The 17,309-nt window shown below is 41.3% G+C and overlaps 1 protein-coding gene across 3 annotated transcripts in view; it reads right to left on the bottom strand.

Moving 5' to 3' along the window:
* PLEKHG1 (pleckstrin homology and RhoGEF domain containing G1) overlaps positions 1–11,371 on the bottom strand; it is a 129,800-nt gene extending 118,429 nt beyond the window's left edge. For 2 of the 3 annotated variants that reach the window (XM_032683854.1, XM_032683855.1), the window contains exon 1: positions 11,072–11,371. In XM_032683854.1, the coding sequence (XP_032539745.1) occupies positions 11,072–11,344 (273 nt within the window). In that variant the 5' untranslated portion in view covers positions 11,345–11,371. The remainder of the gene's footprint in view (positions 1–11,071) is intronic. The other variant, XM_032683856.1, reaches the window with a different exon arrangement.
* Between the last annotated feature and the right edge of the window lie 5,938 nt (positions 11,372–17,309).

The raw sequence follows: 17,309 nt of genomic DNA, 5'->3' as shown, positions 1-17,309 counted from the left end.
CTTTAGCACCTCTGCCTACCTATATATCTTTAAAAATCTAGATCAGACAGCTTGCCTATGGTCGTGCTGTACATCTCTGGTGGAGCAAGGAAGTGCTGCTGCATTCCCAGGTGCTAAACCTCAAGGGCTTCAGGCCACACTCCTTCTGGAAATTGTTAGCACTGATATTCAACTTAATTATCTGTAATCCCTGGAAACTTAAGCAAGCCCTCACTTTCCTGGTAAGCAACATCAGTGGCCATTAAAGCACATCAGAGACATTGGTCACCAAGATCTGCCTGGTACCTCCATCTGATCTAGGTATTTTTACAAGGTCAACAAAGCATGATAAATATTCAAATGAAAATAATGTTTCTTCTACTACTTCACAAAAAGCAGCTATCTAGATAGAATTGTGGCGCAGCTTTTTCTCGCAAAATGTATTAATCCACCTTAAAGCCTAAAAAATGGAGGATTCTTGATTTAACGAGGGAAAGAACTCATTTCCTTTGCTAAATTTGTAACCCTTCCCAACTTCAGAATATCAACTGGAACTGAACAAGGATACCTTTTTTATTATTTTCATTTCTCTAAGACATTTTCCTGTTCTGGGGGACCCCAAGATTAATTCACCTCTCCTTCTTTGCTATTTCTGTGCTATGGACTGGGCCAAAGCTGACAGCGAACAATCCACAGAAACCAAACATCAAATGTTCTTGCTCTGAACTTTCAAGAAACTATTTAATTTTTTCTTCTCTTTTTTATATCATCATAAGGCCTGTTTATATACTTGGAGTGGAAACAGTGCACATTCAGCTGCAATTGATTTCCTGTATGGCAAAATACCTCAGGCATTCAGCTGGCTGGGAACAGTACAGAGGCCTCTTACCATCACCAGTTTTCTGAGACCAGGAAGCTCTGCCCAACGCTTGTTCTTATGCCAGAATAAATAAGAGTCCCTGCTGAGTGTCCAAGTTAATTTGGTCTAGGCGAACCAAATCATAAACGGGCAAAATTTTATGTCTCAAAAACCTATTTAAAAAATATTGGTCTACTTTCAACTTCAACAGTAATACCATCAATTTAATCTTGCTAATGCAGCATAATATTCATCTACAGATGTTTTTTACATACAAAAACTACTCCATCTGAAATTTTCTTTTAATGAAATATCAATACATCTTTCCTCTCCATGCTATCTTCATAGCAATAAATTAACACTACAGGCAATTTCACAGTCTAAAAGAGTATATTTTTTTCTCTTTTGATATCACTGAATGACAATTATAACAACAATTTTATTTACTTCATTTAGGTTTTTTCTGTTCATAACTGAATATATAGAAAAGCCTACACTAACACTTCTATGAATCTGAAGGAGGAAATACATGAGTAGTCTCACCAGGTTCCTGTGATCAGACTGTCACAGCTGTAACATTCAAATGCCCAACCACCTGACTGTACCTCAGGTTGTAAATTAAGTGAAACAAAAATACAAAGTGAGCTGTAATTAACATCCTACTTTCCATTTAGTTCATGCAAGTTTCCTTACTCTCAAATCCTCCAGAGTCAAAGGACTCAATTTCAAGTGCTTGAGAAAACAGTTTCTTTAAGAACCCTAGAAAGAGATAAACTGGCAATACAACCACAACCATTTAAATATACACACGAGTAAGTATATATACATGTGTGCATATATGCGCTTATATATATATATATCTATATATATATATATATATAAACATATACATACGTTTATGTATATAGAATATATACATACATTATATATAAAGAAATGAAAATCGGTGACCAGACAATCCTGAAGAAGTTGAAATTTTTATAGGGGTACTCTTGTTTAATAGTAGCTTCATCAATAACAGTTTCTTAGTTCTTGAGTAAAATTATTAGCCAAAACCTGAGGTATTCTCTAACCCCCAGAGGACACAATGGCCTTCCAAAACCTTTCAATTGATGACTTATCCTATTTCTGCTCGGGTAAAAGACTAAAGCCAGAGCCACCTAATTACGTATAATTGTGTTCCACAAACTTACATGTGGGAATTTGCTTCAATTACAGGTAGGATGTCAAGACACTTGTTCCATTCATTGTCATCCCTGCTCTCACCTAGTCCCCAACCACACCTCACATCCAGAAAACTCCATCCTTACAACTTGGATTATATTGTGCAATGGATATATTAACATTGTGTCAACTGTAGCATTTTAAAACAAACACTGTTGTGAAACAATTCCACACACTGATTCTCTAAGCAAAGCTCAGAATAAAATTATTTGTAGAAGTTCACATGTTTTAGAAAGCAAACCACTGTCAAGTTTAATCAGTAAAGCAAAAATTTGGCATGACTTTTTACTGAGCTATGTGCCAGTTCTTAAAACCCAACTTTTGTGGCCAAGGAAAGCAACTTGTTGTTACAGCATCAAGGGAAGGCCACATACTGTAGCACCTTCTCATCGCACGACATAACTGATGCACAGATGGACAATGTACGGCATCCCAAGGAAAAAGATTTATTTCATGTGTAATCAGATGAGAGCTTTCCCAAATATATTAAGCCAATATCATGGACTAAGAACATGCAGCACTCCTGGAGTTTCTTTGACTCTACCCATTCGCAATAGTGAACAGCACAAAGCTGAGTTACATGAGAAGGTCAACAGCTGAGTGAATCTTTGCCAGAACTCCTCCATCCCTTGTATAACCTCAAACTGTCAGTACTGGGCAAGTATGGGCATAGACATGTAACTCTGATCCAGGTATCAGAACTAATTACCTCCTGCTATGACTCAATATTTATAACCAAAAAACAAATGGAACCAACCCAGTACATTTTTCTGAAATTATTAGAATACTGGCATCACTGATACTCTGTTAAATATTGAAAGAACTCCTCGTGCAGCGCTGACATTGATTCAAAGAAGATCAAAAGGGGGGGAACCCAAAAAATACCCCAAAACCAACATGTAGCAGGCAGATTCCTCATCACTACAAGTCAGTGGTGAAGATGCATTCAGATGGCCCTAGCACCCAAATCCCTCTGGAAGCTCAAACTGTTGCATGATGCACATAGCCAGGCTGGGCAGGTTCATCTGTCAGGTACCTATGTCAGCACTGTCGCCTAGAAATGAAAGAGACTCACAAGCAACAGATCTTCACGGCAAAGGCTGATGACCAGCTTTTCTTCTGAAGACAGAAAATGAGATCGTCACGGTTTTGGTTTTTTCAGAATTCTTCCTTGAAAAGCAGACGCAGCTCCTATCCTACCCAAACAGCACGCAACGGTACGTGGGAGAAATCCTTTCTCCTCCATCCCTCACCTGTGCATATCGCAGGTTCCATCACATCAATTCTTCACCAATGAACAGTAGGAAAAAAAAAATTCCCTAATCCGCTTTGACCTTGTGGGAATCTGAGTCAGTGTCTATGCTGTGCTTTGGCTGAACAAACTGCTTTGGAGGGGCCTGAGGAGTGCAAGAGTCAAATTCGTGTTTGGTAACAAGGATGGTTTATCGGCAGGACCCTCTGCTGAAGAGTTGTAGGAAGAACCTCTTCAACATGGTTTCTTCTGGATCTGCACTATGCGTGGCAGCAGCAGGATAGCCTAGCTCTAAGACTGAAGAACTCAAATGACATTATCAGCACGCACAGCCGTTACTGAGGAAGCACGCCTGTGCTGGTAACATGCCACGCTACCAAAGAGTGCTGCTGCAGGTAAAGTGGCAAAGTGCAGACTGCAGTAATGGAAATCAGTAGGATGAGTCCCCGTGCAGGAAATCAGCTCTAAAATCTGCCCGGTACGGCTTGTGCCTTGGCAAACCACTCTGTCCTTCACACAAAAAGAAAAGTGGAGTTTTCTTAATGCTCTAGTCTGCATTTCCCCACTGGCAAACTAAATGAAAGAAGAAAATGATTCCTGAAAAGGAATGTCTTCAGAAAACCTGGTCCTTTTCATCTGAGAAATTGGCCTAGCACTGAGTCTCCTAGCACAGACAACTCCAATACCAATTTAGGAATAACATCACCTAATGCAATGGAGGAACAGAGGCATGCCAAGATACTGCCCTATAAATCAGAAAGAAACCCTGGAGATTAAAGGGTCATTGATGCCCTCAGTGGCTTACCAAAAAGCCTATACTGTGCCTGATGCTTGGTGCTGCAGGTAGATGTTAAGAAAATAAGCTAGTGGCTTTCCCCTGGAAATCTGGGAAAAACTCACCAGATTAAATGAGTTCAAGCTCAGGAGGAGATGTTGGAGATGATATCCTCATACCACAAGAGAGAAGAGCCTTCATGACACAACCAACCTGATAGGGCAAAGATTTTAAGTGGGCCTTCTTGCAGGACAGAGGCAGCAACCTCCTCAAGGCAGCAGGAGCACAAAAAGACCAAGATAAAGCAAGTCAGAGATTTTTCACTTCAGATTCATCTAACACGAGACTGACATTTATCAGAATAGACTGATGGAAAAGAGACATTACAAACTGGTAGACAATGAGGGAAGGTAAGCTATCTGTCCAAATTCAATAATGATTTACTGTTAAATACATCCTTGTCTACCATTCAAATAGGCTAAGACTGCTGATTCTTCTGAGAAATCAGTGTTTCTGCAACAGGTTGAATCTGTGATGACATCACTCAGACACTACAGTGTGACACCTCTCTGAGCAACTAGTGAGGTATGTTATCAGGATAATGACAAGGAATTGGAAAGTAAACAGTGACAAAGCTTCATAAACACTTGAGTATGAAGCATGCTCATCTTGGCAGTACTAAACCTGTTTGCAAGCCAGATATTAACTTGGTTTCAGTTTAAAACAGTAAGTGGAAAGCTCTGTGCATTCTGAAGTGCTAAAGATTGCAGGCACGTATAACAAGTAGTTCATCTCTCCCATCTAGTTTCAAAATTATTTACAAAGAAGGAACTATAATTTTTCCTTTGTGTCAGGCATCAAGGACACAAAGCATGATGTTACATTATATTGAAGTACCACAGATCAGTGGCAGCAGTCGAAAGCAAGTAGTTCTGCCACTACATTTCTGAAATGCATTGGGACCTCAACTATGAACCTGGACTCACTGGGATAGGCAATACAAATACAGAAAAAAAAAAAACAAACACAAAACGAAACCAAAAAATCCCAAACAGCAAGTTGATACTAGTATGTAGAAATCACAACGAAGCTGCAGCAGACAGTATATGTAATCTTAGGGGATATATAGGAGGGTAAATATCAGTAAATACTTTAATAAAGCAGAGTTTACAGGGGGTTAACGAGGAAAACTTCCTATGTTTACAGATAATGCTGAAAGATATCAACCATGACCATGAAAAGAAGCTGGCTGTTGCTGTCTCCAGTACCACTCCTTACCAACCCAAACAGCCGTCTCCTTCCCAAGCTAGGTATCAAGGTTTTATCTACAATGGCTCTGAGTAAGCAACTGAGCAGGTGATTCAATCACTGTTCCCATGACACACATTTTATCTCTGCTCAGTACTTCCAGTGAAAGGACACACACACCGTACCAGCAGAAAACATTAGCTTCATGATACTAATGCCTGGAGAGTGATCCTGAAACATCTGAATGGATACGAAGGTTCAAATATTTCCGTGTTAACAATCATTAAGTTAGGTTTTAAAACATCTGGGTAGGGCTCACATGCAAGTTTCTACAAAACACATGCTTACAGGACGAAGTTTGGCACCTCTTGCAGTCTGAAACTCAGTGACAGAGGAGGTAAGCAAGACTTAAAGGATTCAAAGTTAATAGCTTCGGTCACAAGTTTACATGGGAAACTGCTGCCAGCTCCAAGCTATACTTGTTCACTACACTTACAAAAGACACTACACTTATAAAACACACATGCAACTTCCACTAGCATAACCATCCATGGTCCTGTAGAGGACTAGGAAGCAGGACTCATGGAGCTCATGGCTAGGAAGGAAGGAAGAAAGAAAACCCTGAGATTACCTCAGTTGGTTAGAGCACGGTGCTAATAACACCAAGGTTGTGGGTTTGATCCCTGTATGGGCAATTCACTTAAGAGCTGGACTTGATGATCCTTGTGAGTCCCTTCCAACTCAGAATATTCTGTGAAATAAGAATTAAGTCAGATGCATCAAGCATCTCTTACAGACAAATTTTTAAACCATCACCTTGCTTTGTATTTTCACAGCAATGCTCTGCATCGTGGTTAGTGAAAATACAGGTAGTGAATCACCCCCATATCCAAGTTCTTCAGAAGGCACCTCAGTCAGCAGCTGAGAGTGGGTTTAAGAGTTTGCAACTTTGCTTGGACAACTGCTTCTTTCAGGCCTCCTTGATAAGTATCAGTAGTTTTTCCCTCTATTTCCTTCACCAGTCCTCCCTGACTAGGCCCCTTTCTTTTCCTGCACTTGTAATCAAATTCCCAGTTAAACTTATTTTAGGCCAAGTTCATATTAATTCAGCTATTGGTGAATCAGACTAGATAGACCTATTTGATACAACAACCACAACTAAAAAAAAAATGTTTATATCCTTAAAGTGATTTGAGAAACTTAAAAAACTATGAGATAGTTTGTCACACATTTTTTTTGAAAATGAATTAACACGTACAGGTTTTGCTGATACTTTTAGTTATTATTTAATCAGTTCACATTCATCTCTTGTATTCTTAACCACATATGTAAAATGCTCCTGTACTCACAATCGTAATTGTTGCCACTGCACTAAGACTGACTTTCCTCTTCTTTCGCTTTGCTCCTGATTGTCAACTTGGTTTTGTGGTTTCACCCACCTGCTCTGATGTGTGAGGTTTTTCTAAAGCCCCAAGTCTTGGAGCATGACATCTCATGTGAATCTCAGTTTTTCTTTCAAAAACGAAAAAAATGGGAAAATATTACTTTAATAGACTTCAAACCCAAAAGGAACTGAAAAATACTACAGGATTAATGGCTAACAAACCAAACACACAAGTTCAGGAAGCTTGAGCCATGATTGGAAGACATTGCTTAGGACTAGTGATGCAGCTCAGCTCTTTAGGTGGTTTTGGTTAGTCTCCCAGAATGAGAGGCTTAATCAAGTATTAATTGAGCAGCTATTAGAAATGCTTTGAAAAGCAATCCAAAAAAAAAAAGGGGGGAGGGGGAAATCTAGCCTCCACATCCTTTGCACTCTAAGTTTACAAGAATAACACTTTATTCCACTTCTTTTCCTCGTTGACAGTCCTACAAGCTAAACTTTCTTATGTGCAACAACAGTAATGCAGGTTCTCAGAACTAACCATTCAGCAACAGCTCTGCAAGTCTTTTGGCCATTCATGACTTTGCTGAGGGATGCAATAATTCTTTTCCCCCACCTCCCACACTTAACACTAGAAAAGCAAAATGCCGTTTAGGGTAAGTAATGGTAAGACATCTTCATTGTCCCTACAAGCCAGAATTCCAGCTCATTGTAGGAGGACCGCCCTATATAATCACAACTATTCCAAATGTCTTCAGTAGACGTTACATTACTAACTTGCATTCTTTCATATTTCATTATTCTATCTTCTATTATATATTCCAGCTAAATATCTGCGCACTACACTTGGCCCCTAAGAAATTTATGGCAAAATAACTTCAAGCCATAACTAATTTAATGTGTCGGTAAACATGTTTCTTTAACACAGCAATCATCCTTCTCAACATGACTGAATACAAAAGGGAATACACACCAGATTAATTCCTTTGTTCTAATTTATAACTGCCACAGCTTTACACACATCTAATCTGAGAAACACTTCCAAACAGAGTTCTGCAAATGGCTCCCTTTATCATCACCTTGGATGTTAAAATTATTTCCTGACCCAGTACATCTGACCCTATGGACTTGGGGTACATGACAGGGCCATGCTGAGTGTCATCTCTAGCTGCCACCCAGAAATGTGGTGCCTCTCTTTCTTCATGACCTCATGCTCCCAAAGACCAAGAACTGCAGCTCTGGCTTGGCTGAGGAGAGACTTGGTGCCCAGCAATTGCTGGAGTGGCAATTGCACATGAGGAAAACAAACAAATAAAAATCAATAGTTGAATGAGTCTTTGGCATACTTTAATAGCTGTGCTAAATATCTGCTAAAATATTGTTATTTGGGACTTCTTAAAAAAATTAAGACATAAAAGAATCCCCAGCCATTCTGACATCACATATCTTGTAGTATCCTTCCCTAAGAATTGTTTTGGTTTGGGATTGGTCTTTTTTAGGCACAATTTTAGAAATAACACCTCTGTACAGAAACTTTTTTTAAAATATCAGTATCTCAAGCTTATCTGTGGATCTACTCTTCAAAATTACTAATAGCAGACTTTGTAACTGTGTTCCTAATTGCCCCATCTTTGGATTGACCTCAAAAGTACTCACCGTAGTCTACAAGTTCTATGGGTGATGCTCTCACAGAGCAGAGTAAAATGACAGAAGCCACTATTGAAATTACAGTTCTGTTATTGTTCTATGGTAAAAGAAACAGTCAGATCTGCACTGCAGAGTTTGCATTCAAAGAAAATAAAGCACTACTTCAAGTATGAGCCTTTGTCAGTTGCTACAGCCCTATCTGGTTAGCAGGACTTAAAAAACCTTTCCTGAATTGGAGCTAAGAAATCACAAGCGTAAGAAAGGCAGAGGAGGACAGGTATACCACAACTCAATCCAAACAAACGCATACGAGAAAGCTTTCAGACAGGCACACAGCTCCAAATGACTTCACAAAAATACTATTACTGGTGCCACATGAAAATTGCACCAGTGAAAAGTTCAACCATAACAACCTACACAGATAACAGTAGCAAAAACTACCACAAACTCACAACCCGCCTAACTTACTAATTAAAAAAGTAAGCATATATTTTCACTTCCTTTCTAGCTTTAACTTTTTAGATCATAATGAAAGTTCAAAATAAAATAAGAAAAAACAAAACCACAAAGAAACCCAAAACATAACCCCATAAAAAACCCCTACCTAAACAAAAACACCACCCCACTTCCACACAGGAAGGTATCGAGCTCAGTCATTTAGCTCCAAACCTTTCCTACTGGGTACAGTTTATACCACAGCCTTGCAATCAACCACTTTAGGCTCAAAATATGCCTTTAGTCAGTTAACTTCTACTCTCACATCCTGCCCAAGGAAGAAGAACACATTAGCAGATGTCCTGAAATCATGAGAGCTGCCAACAGACTTGAAGATTTCCACTTAAAAATCAAGTCACTGCTGTCTTTGCAAGACGTTATTAAGACTATAAATTAGAAACCAATTTGATTACACACCTTTTTTTTTTCTTCTTCTTTCCCTTTTTTGGAAAATAGTAACAACAAGAAAAATGACACATTAACACCTAGTATTAGAATCATAACATGCATTTGAAGAGATGAACTCAGTTGTACAGCCACAAGTCGGCATTGTTTACCTAGAGCTCTCTAGGTCTGTAAGAAACAGACAGCATTTCCATAAATGATCACGTGTAAAACTGAATCTTTTATGAGAGTGTTTTGCACCATTTCGAGTTTGTCAACTGAGAACACAGAGGAGAAGTAGAGTCAAAATTTAATAGCTAAGCATCTGCATGGACCCAAGAACAATACCAATATTCATTAAGAAGCTGAGCTCAAACTGCCTTTCATATTTTCAAGACAACCACTCTATTAATACCTTTTCTAACCTTAGTATAACTCATACATTTTCATCCCAAAGCACCCAGACACATATTGATGAAGGGTTCCCAAAATTATGACAACTACGTGCCACACACACACCAGGAAAAAAAAAAAAAAAGAACCTAAAAATAAATCTAAAGGAAACTACATATTGTGCCTTGCCAAACACAGTGAACTGCACAGCCAGGAGTTGCTATAGCCAGATTTAGCTCCATACAAGCTAACAGGATTCCTTTATAAATTTAGCTAGAGGCATGGGCAACAAACGCTTACGGAAATTTGAACCGCAACTCTCCAGCAGCAAAGATTGTTCCCTCCAAGAATGAAACACTAGTAAAAGATGACTATTAGTAGGCTCTTATTACACAGCTTTCAAAACACCTATAAGTCATCAGGTTCTCTAGGCAGCAATATTAAATTGCTGAAGTACCAGCAAATGTTAAAAGAAAAAAGCAAGGCCACAGCTCTTTCTGAGTCTGCCAATTAATAATCAAAGAAAGAAAAAAAGCCAACTAAAGAGAGACTATATTGGAAGCCAGTCGTACAGCTGAGTTTGTTTCAGGTCCTCTTCCCTCATACTTGGAACAGTGTGGCTTGACGAGAAAGAAGGAAAAGAGTGCCTCGTGTCTGTTAACGCTAACCCAAGGATGAGCTCTGAAGGGCTTCCCCACAACAAGAGGGACAAGAACTGCGACGGGCAAAGCAGGGAAAAGACTTAGGCAGGAAATGGGGAAACGCATCCAGGGTCCCACAGGACAGCAGGACACTGCTCTGCCCCACTGCCTCTCCCTCTTCTTCCTTCCCCAGAATAAACGTTCCTGACACTTAACAATAGATCGACCTTATTTTTAACTCTCTTTAGTCCATACTTATCACAATCCCGTTAACGTTGCTTCAAAATATCAAAGACTGAGGGTCTTTTTTGGAACGGATTTTTCCAGAAGACACAGGTTTGCTAAAGCATCCGGACGAAACCTGAGGCCCCACGCAATTCTGTAGTATTTTAAAGGAAACACCTCCTCCCTCGCCAAAACGACTCAACGAAACCCTCAGACCCCCTGAGCGAGGTGCAGCGCGCCTAGGCTGCCCCCGGGCTCCGGCGAGCACAAAGCGCACCAGAGGGCGAGGCGATCCGCAGCCGGCGGCCGCCGCAGCCCCGATGGCAGCCCCGCGCACGGTGCCTCCTGCTCCCGCCGCTGGGCGAGGAGCGGCGGGGCTCGCACAAAGGCTGCGGTCACGAAACGCCCTCTCCCCTGCGGACCCCCACCCCGCTCCTTCCCGGTGGTTTCGGGGGCTGCAGGGCACCGGGTAACTCACCTCCAGCCCGCCGCGATCCGATCCGGGAGCCGCCTCCCCCTCCCCGGCGCGTCCCACTGAACAAAGCTTTGCCCCGGCAGCGCTCACCGACAGCCTCTCGCCGTCTTCGGCCCTCGCACACCCCTCCTCCTCCCGCTTAGTATCCAGGCGCAGGGGTGCGAGCCGGGAATGCGGGAGGTTACCCCGCCCCGTAACTCCTCCGGCGGCGCTGGCCGGGTGTCCACCTCGCAGCTCCCGCGGCCACGGCCGCGCCCCGGTCCCTCCGTGCGCTCGTGCTCCGGGCAGCGGCTTAATCTCCAAACTTCCTCCTCCTCCTCCTGCCGGCCGGGCAGAGGAGTCTGTGAAACTCCCCTCCTCCATGCAGCTCCCGCAGCCCAGCCGCTGCCTCAGCCCCTCCCCGGGGAGGCTCGGCTCGGCCCGGCCCGGCTCCGGGCTGCAGCTGACTCCGCTCCCCTTCTTCTTCTCCTCCCTCCTCCGTCCCCCATTCTCCGAGGCTGGGAAAGGGGGGTGGGAGAGAGATTAACCACTCGGACTTGTCTCTGGAACCGAGCCAAAGAGAGCAGTCGGATTACAGCTCCGGGAAGAAAAAAAGGGGGAAAAAAATCCGCTACTGTTTTCGCGCAGGGACAAGCGCTCGGCTCTCCTGCCTTCCCCCGTGTGTCAGGGTACAGCCTGTCTGCCCGGCTGCGAGCCCCATGCCCGACTGGCCGAGCTGCCCACTGGCTCCTCTCCGCCACCACGTTTGAAATTCAATGATCGAAGGCACAACATTGGTATTAAATGGAGAGAGCTTCTGTGAATGAATTGCCAAAATGCCACAGAGGCAAGTCCACCCTGAAACACTCATAAAAAGCAAAATTCAAAGAAGTTGTAGAGACTACACCTGCCTCCTGGCAGTCTGGTGGGCCAGCTTTTTTGAAAAGGTGATTTTAAAGTTACACGACATTAAAAAAAAAAAAAAAGAATAAATTAAAAAGACACACACACAAAGAGAGAAATGGCTTAAATAAAGCCTGAATTCTTCATACATGTTCAGTGGTCCTCATTCATCTGAGCCGTAACAAAATCCTCGGTTTCCTGTAAAACCTTTTTCCATATTTCACATTCAGTAAAGCTGTGTTACTTTTGTTCTATAACATAGTTTCTCCCTCTACTAATGCTAACATACAGCATGTGGAGTGTGAGGAAATTTGGGAGGCTAGAACAACTCATACTTTTCAGAAGTCAAAACAAGTAATTACAGCAGTAATTCAGAAAAGGAGGAAGTTTCAGGGCTTGCCCTCATCTTACCTGCTCTCACTGGAATCCTAGGGAAAAAACCAAAACAAACCAACAACTAAAAAAAAAAACAAAACCAACACCACAACAAAACAAACAACAACAAACCCAAAAACCGAAACCCAAACCAAACAACACCAAAAACAAAAAAAAACCACAAAAAAATCAAAAAAAAAAAAAAAACAAAAAAAAACACAACAAAACTCGGTCAGGGTCTGTTTCTCTATCATGGATTTGGAAGCCCAACATGCACACTGAACATGCTTCAGACCAGTGACGAATTTTAAAAGATTACCACATTTATGAATTCATTTTGGCCATGTTTCAAAACAAAGTTTTGCGTTTGACAACTAGGACTATATTAACTTCTCAACTAAAGGAAAAAACACCTCAAGTGTTTTAATGACAGCCATTCTGCAATAACATTTATTCACATTGCAGAATTAGAGCATAGTTATCATAGCATCATAGAATATCCTGAGTTGGGAGGGTCCCTCAAGGATCATCAAGTCCAACTCCTGGCCTTTCACAGGACAGCTCCAAGAGTCACACCATCTACCTGAGAGCATTGCCCAAACAGTCATTAAACTCCGTCAGTCTTGGTGCTGTGACCACTTCCCTGGGGAGAGTTCCACTGCCCAACCATCAACCTCTGGGTGAAAAACCTTACCACCAAGAGATAAGTCTTGCTCTCCCACTACTGCCTTGCGAGCCGTCACTGTCCTATCAGGCAGGAAAGGCAGATCGTGGGAGGACTCCACAGTTAATATTCTGGAATGGTGCTCTACGAAGTCACTTGACAAAGGACAAAGGGGGAAAGGTTAAGTAATTTCAGATGTGACTAGTAGCTCCACTAAACCTAGCCCACTGGTCATGACCTCCTGCACTGCATAGCTACTCCATGTCTGAATTCACCATCCAGCTGAGCACACATACTTGCCTCAGCACTCTACACTCTGGCCTTGTGCTGGAGCAAAAGGTTAGCCTTCATTTGCAAGCCAATTAGAAAAAAAAAAAAGAAAAAAGGCAGCAAAGCTGCTCTGATGAAACTACTGGGAGAGGAGCATTTGTAACTCTTTCCCATTTGGGGGATCAGGGAATGTTTTTCCTTTATTAATAGATCTTTCAAAGATGGTAATAAAACAAACTACTGGTTGATGCATTTAACTTGGTCCAAATTAAAACAAATGAAAATACACACACATCCTCAAATGGGAAATACAGCAAAACCCCCAAACCACAGAGTATTTCAAGTTCCTTTAAGAAACTGTACAGTCTTTGCAAATATGTTTTAAAGGCCTTACATTATCTGTTCCATATGAAGTTTGTTTTTCCTCAGTGCTATGACTAACAAGAAAAATCTAGAGGAGAAGTCTCTTCCTCTCTCTTCATCCTTCTATCTCCGTTTCCCCAAAGGACTGATCATGAGCCTGTCTGGTTGCTTGTTTGTGCTAAAAATAGCATTACAGTGGACTGACCAAATACCTTCAGTTTAAAGTCGACTGACTGACAATGTACAATCATTGTTGCAGAAAAAATGAGAGAGGTTTAAAGGTCAAGCTTTAGAACACTGTAACACAAAACAGTGTATCTGAAGAACCACCCATTTTTGGAGAAATTAGATACATGGACAAATTGTGGGAACTCCTACCTTTGAAGGTAATCCAGGTGACCATTGGTGAAAGGGCGGGAACGACAAGGAGGCTGCAGGCAGGCAAACCTTCCTCCTGGGTATTGCTTGTGCACCAGAAGGTCGGTGGCACAGGCGAGAGCACAAATTGTTGTCAAGGTTCCCAACAGCTTGCTCAGTCACCCTCAGCAGCACCCCTGTGTACAGGCAAGAAGCAAGCCTCTGCTCCCCCTGCATTCACCTTTTTCAGCGCACGTCTTTTTCTACTCGCTCACACAGCATCTCTCATACTCTCACACAGCAGGATCCCTGCCTTCCCCCATACATAAGGTGGGATACAGCCTCATCCACCAGCTCTTCACCTCTGTCCCTCCTGCTGCCCTTGCAGTCAGAAATTTGCACTACTGAGCTGGTGTCTTTCACAACAGTGGTCAGGACTTACCTTCATGTACCACTTGGAAGTGATTTGCTCACTACAGTTGGGCATCTATAACTTAACATTATTTCCCTTTTGGAGATTTTCTTTCCTCCTAGAAAGTCTGACTATATAAACTAGTCTACCAATAGGTTTGTACACATACATATGTTCTCAAACATCACGGCATTTCCGTACATCACCAGGTCTGAATTGCACCCATCATTGTGTTCATGTTTTTCTCATTTTGTCTGCAACTCAGCAAAACTGTAACCAATGCCTTTAGAGGTACAGAAATCTCTGTCACTTCAGTTTTGCTGACTGATGATGAATTTCAGCATTCGCTTGAAGAGAAGCACAAGTTTATCTGTTCCAAGTTAGAATCTGGAGAAAAAAAAAACCTGTCCCTACAATAGCAGAAGACTGCTACTTGTAAAGATACCCTCCACACACACTTAAAAGACAAAAAGACACATCCTAGATTTGATTGTTTGGTGAGACAGAGGATCTGTAGAAGCAAACAGCTGCACCCATGCCATGCACAAGAGTGTAAGGCAAGGAAGATGGATATAATCTTAACCTGGGCACTCTTCAGTCAGCTTAAATAATAATAATAATAATAATAATAATAATAATAATAATAATAAATATGCTCCTTGCCTTGCATCCAAATTAATTATTCCACCCATGATACAATTTAATTGGCAGGCACAGGTATGCTCATTTGCTTTGCAAGTATTGAGTGTGGGGTTTTTAGAGCTATGCTCCTGTTTAATAGAATATACTCTTTCATGTATGCTAATGCCAAGGAGTACACAATCATTCCAGTAATTATATGTTCCAGTAAAATCATTAATATCAAATAAAATGTTATCATACCTACTTTATGCCTTTGTCCTGTACATATTCAATTACCTCTAAGTTGATGATCTATTTGTGTGAAAAAAATTGGAAGCATATTTAAGTCTTTACAGAAACAGCTGCTACACATTTAATCACAGAAAGTTCAAAATATCTTATTCTCCATCTTACTGCAAAGTTTAAGTGGAAGTACTTTAAATACAAGATGACTTTGCATGCCACTTGCCTTGGGGAACAAATAGTGTGCATAAAGAATGGGAGTGGGAAGATGAAGTTTAGTGGTTACAAGTATGAAGACTGTCAACATAAGAAAAGAACAAAATATTGTACAGAAGGAATTGACTGAACTTAATCTTTCTAAGGAGAGGCTTTGACTCCTTTGTCTGGGAGTATTTCCATGCAGAAGTAAACATCTTTGAGATCATTTGCTTTTCCACATAGCAGCACTGCTTGGATCCTCCACAAATGCAACTGTATTTCATTAAAAAAGCGTACAGACCAGCTGCAATTTTAATGAAAGAGACTTTTGGTAAATTCAAATGCTAATACAATTATGTTACCACCTTCAGGTCCCAAATTCCTTAGAAGTCTTGGGTCTTAAGCACAACCTCCACAGTGACGTTTTCTTCATTGTGATGAATAATAACCTTCTACACTTCCCATCTGTTCTTCTCCAGAAAGTTTTTCTTCTGTCTTATTCCTGAAAACATTTGCACCTACACCCCTGCAAACAAAAAACATGTTTCAGTCTTACAAAGGCTTATCTTCTTCCCAGTGAAATTTTCTTTGGAGTATTTTAGATTGTAAGGCCAGAACTGAGCAGTTAATTTCAAACTTGTGGACAAAGATGGCCTTCAGTCGTCTTACTCTGGGAGAAAGTCACTACTTATTCCATACTCTTCATACCAAAGCCACCAGGTAAGGATGAACCATTGCAACCCCTCCAGCATGCTTATCCCTTTTCTCTGGACAGGACAGTCAAAAGCACTCAAAATAAAGCTGGAGCAGGAACGCAGCCAATCCCTTTTCTCTGTTTCATTGCTTGCATAGCAAACAGGCTTGCAGAAGGTGCTTGTTTCTCAAAATTCAGCTGCCTCTTTTTGGCTTAAATTGATTATTCAGTAAAAGAGTATTAAGACATGTCACAAAGAGACCTTTGGTTTGTGTGTTTGATTTAGGGACTGCAACATCATGCTTTTCAAAAGGTTTTTTTTCTTTGTTGTGAGTCCACGTGCAAAAAAGGCAAGAGCAAATCTGAGGTCTTAAAGAGCACAACAAAGAATACATTAGAGTTGCTTTAAGCAGCAACTAAGAGTTACTTTTCAACATTGTTAATGCAGGTTGCTCAGATGGCAGATGAGTTCATCTGATTACAGGACTCCAACTTCAAGGAAACTCTTCAAACACTTAACCACTGGTTTCTTCTGACTCATCCCGGTTATTAAAAAAAATATTTTACTACTTACATGAAAATCTTGCGGTTCTCTACTTTCAGCTGTACCTTTTAAAGCACAATGCTCTGCAATATTTAGACTAATTGTTTTAAACTACCATCTCAGTAATAAGTAATAAACATGCTTTTTTTTTTAGGCGATAAACTAAATTCATCTCCTAACCTCTCCACCAATTAGTCCTTGGAGTATTTTTCTCAAGGACAGTTGGATTCTTCCTTGCATTTAGTCTGGTTTGCTGCCCATCAGGGAGCAGGCAGATTGCGAGGGCAGTTCTCTGGACATGGATCAGAGAGAATCCCGAGGGGCAAATTTCCAAGAAGGAGCTAAGAGAACTGTAATCTCCTTTGCTGTATCGCTGTCTAATGCAACACGCAGTCCAAATCACCTATCAGATAACTGCTCTGCCATCCCAATCCTCATCAAAGCTGCATCCTGTGCTGTCCTAAGCTACTACCAGAGCAAAAAGCTATCTTGAGGAAAGGCTTTTCTATCTCTTAATAAATTGTGTGAATGGCAAAAGCCAAACAGGTCACAGGCAGCAGGTATAATTCATCACAACCCTCAGGCAAGTTAACACTCAAAAGCTCTCAGCCACTGCAGACTGGTCAAGGGGAGGTGATACTTCAGATCGTATCAAGACAGACAAAGATTTAACAAACCTGCTCTGGTTTCATTCTGCACATACCT

The sequence above is a fragment of the Chiroxiphia lanceolata genome, chromosome 3 (assembly GCF_009829145.1).
Source record: "Chiroxiphia lanceolata isolate bChiLan1 chromosome 3, bChiLan1.pri, whole genome shotgun sequence".
In the NCBI taxonomy this organism is placed as follows: domain Eukaryota; kingdom Metazoa; phylum Chordata; class Aves; order Passeriformes; family Pipridae; genus Chiroxiphia; species Chiroxiphia lanceolata.
Note: the sequence above shows the minus strand (reverse complement) of the source record. Positions and strands in the feature narration are given on the sequence as shown.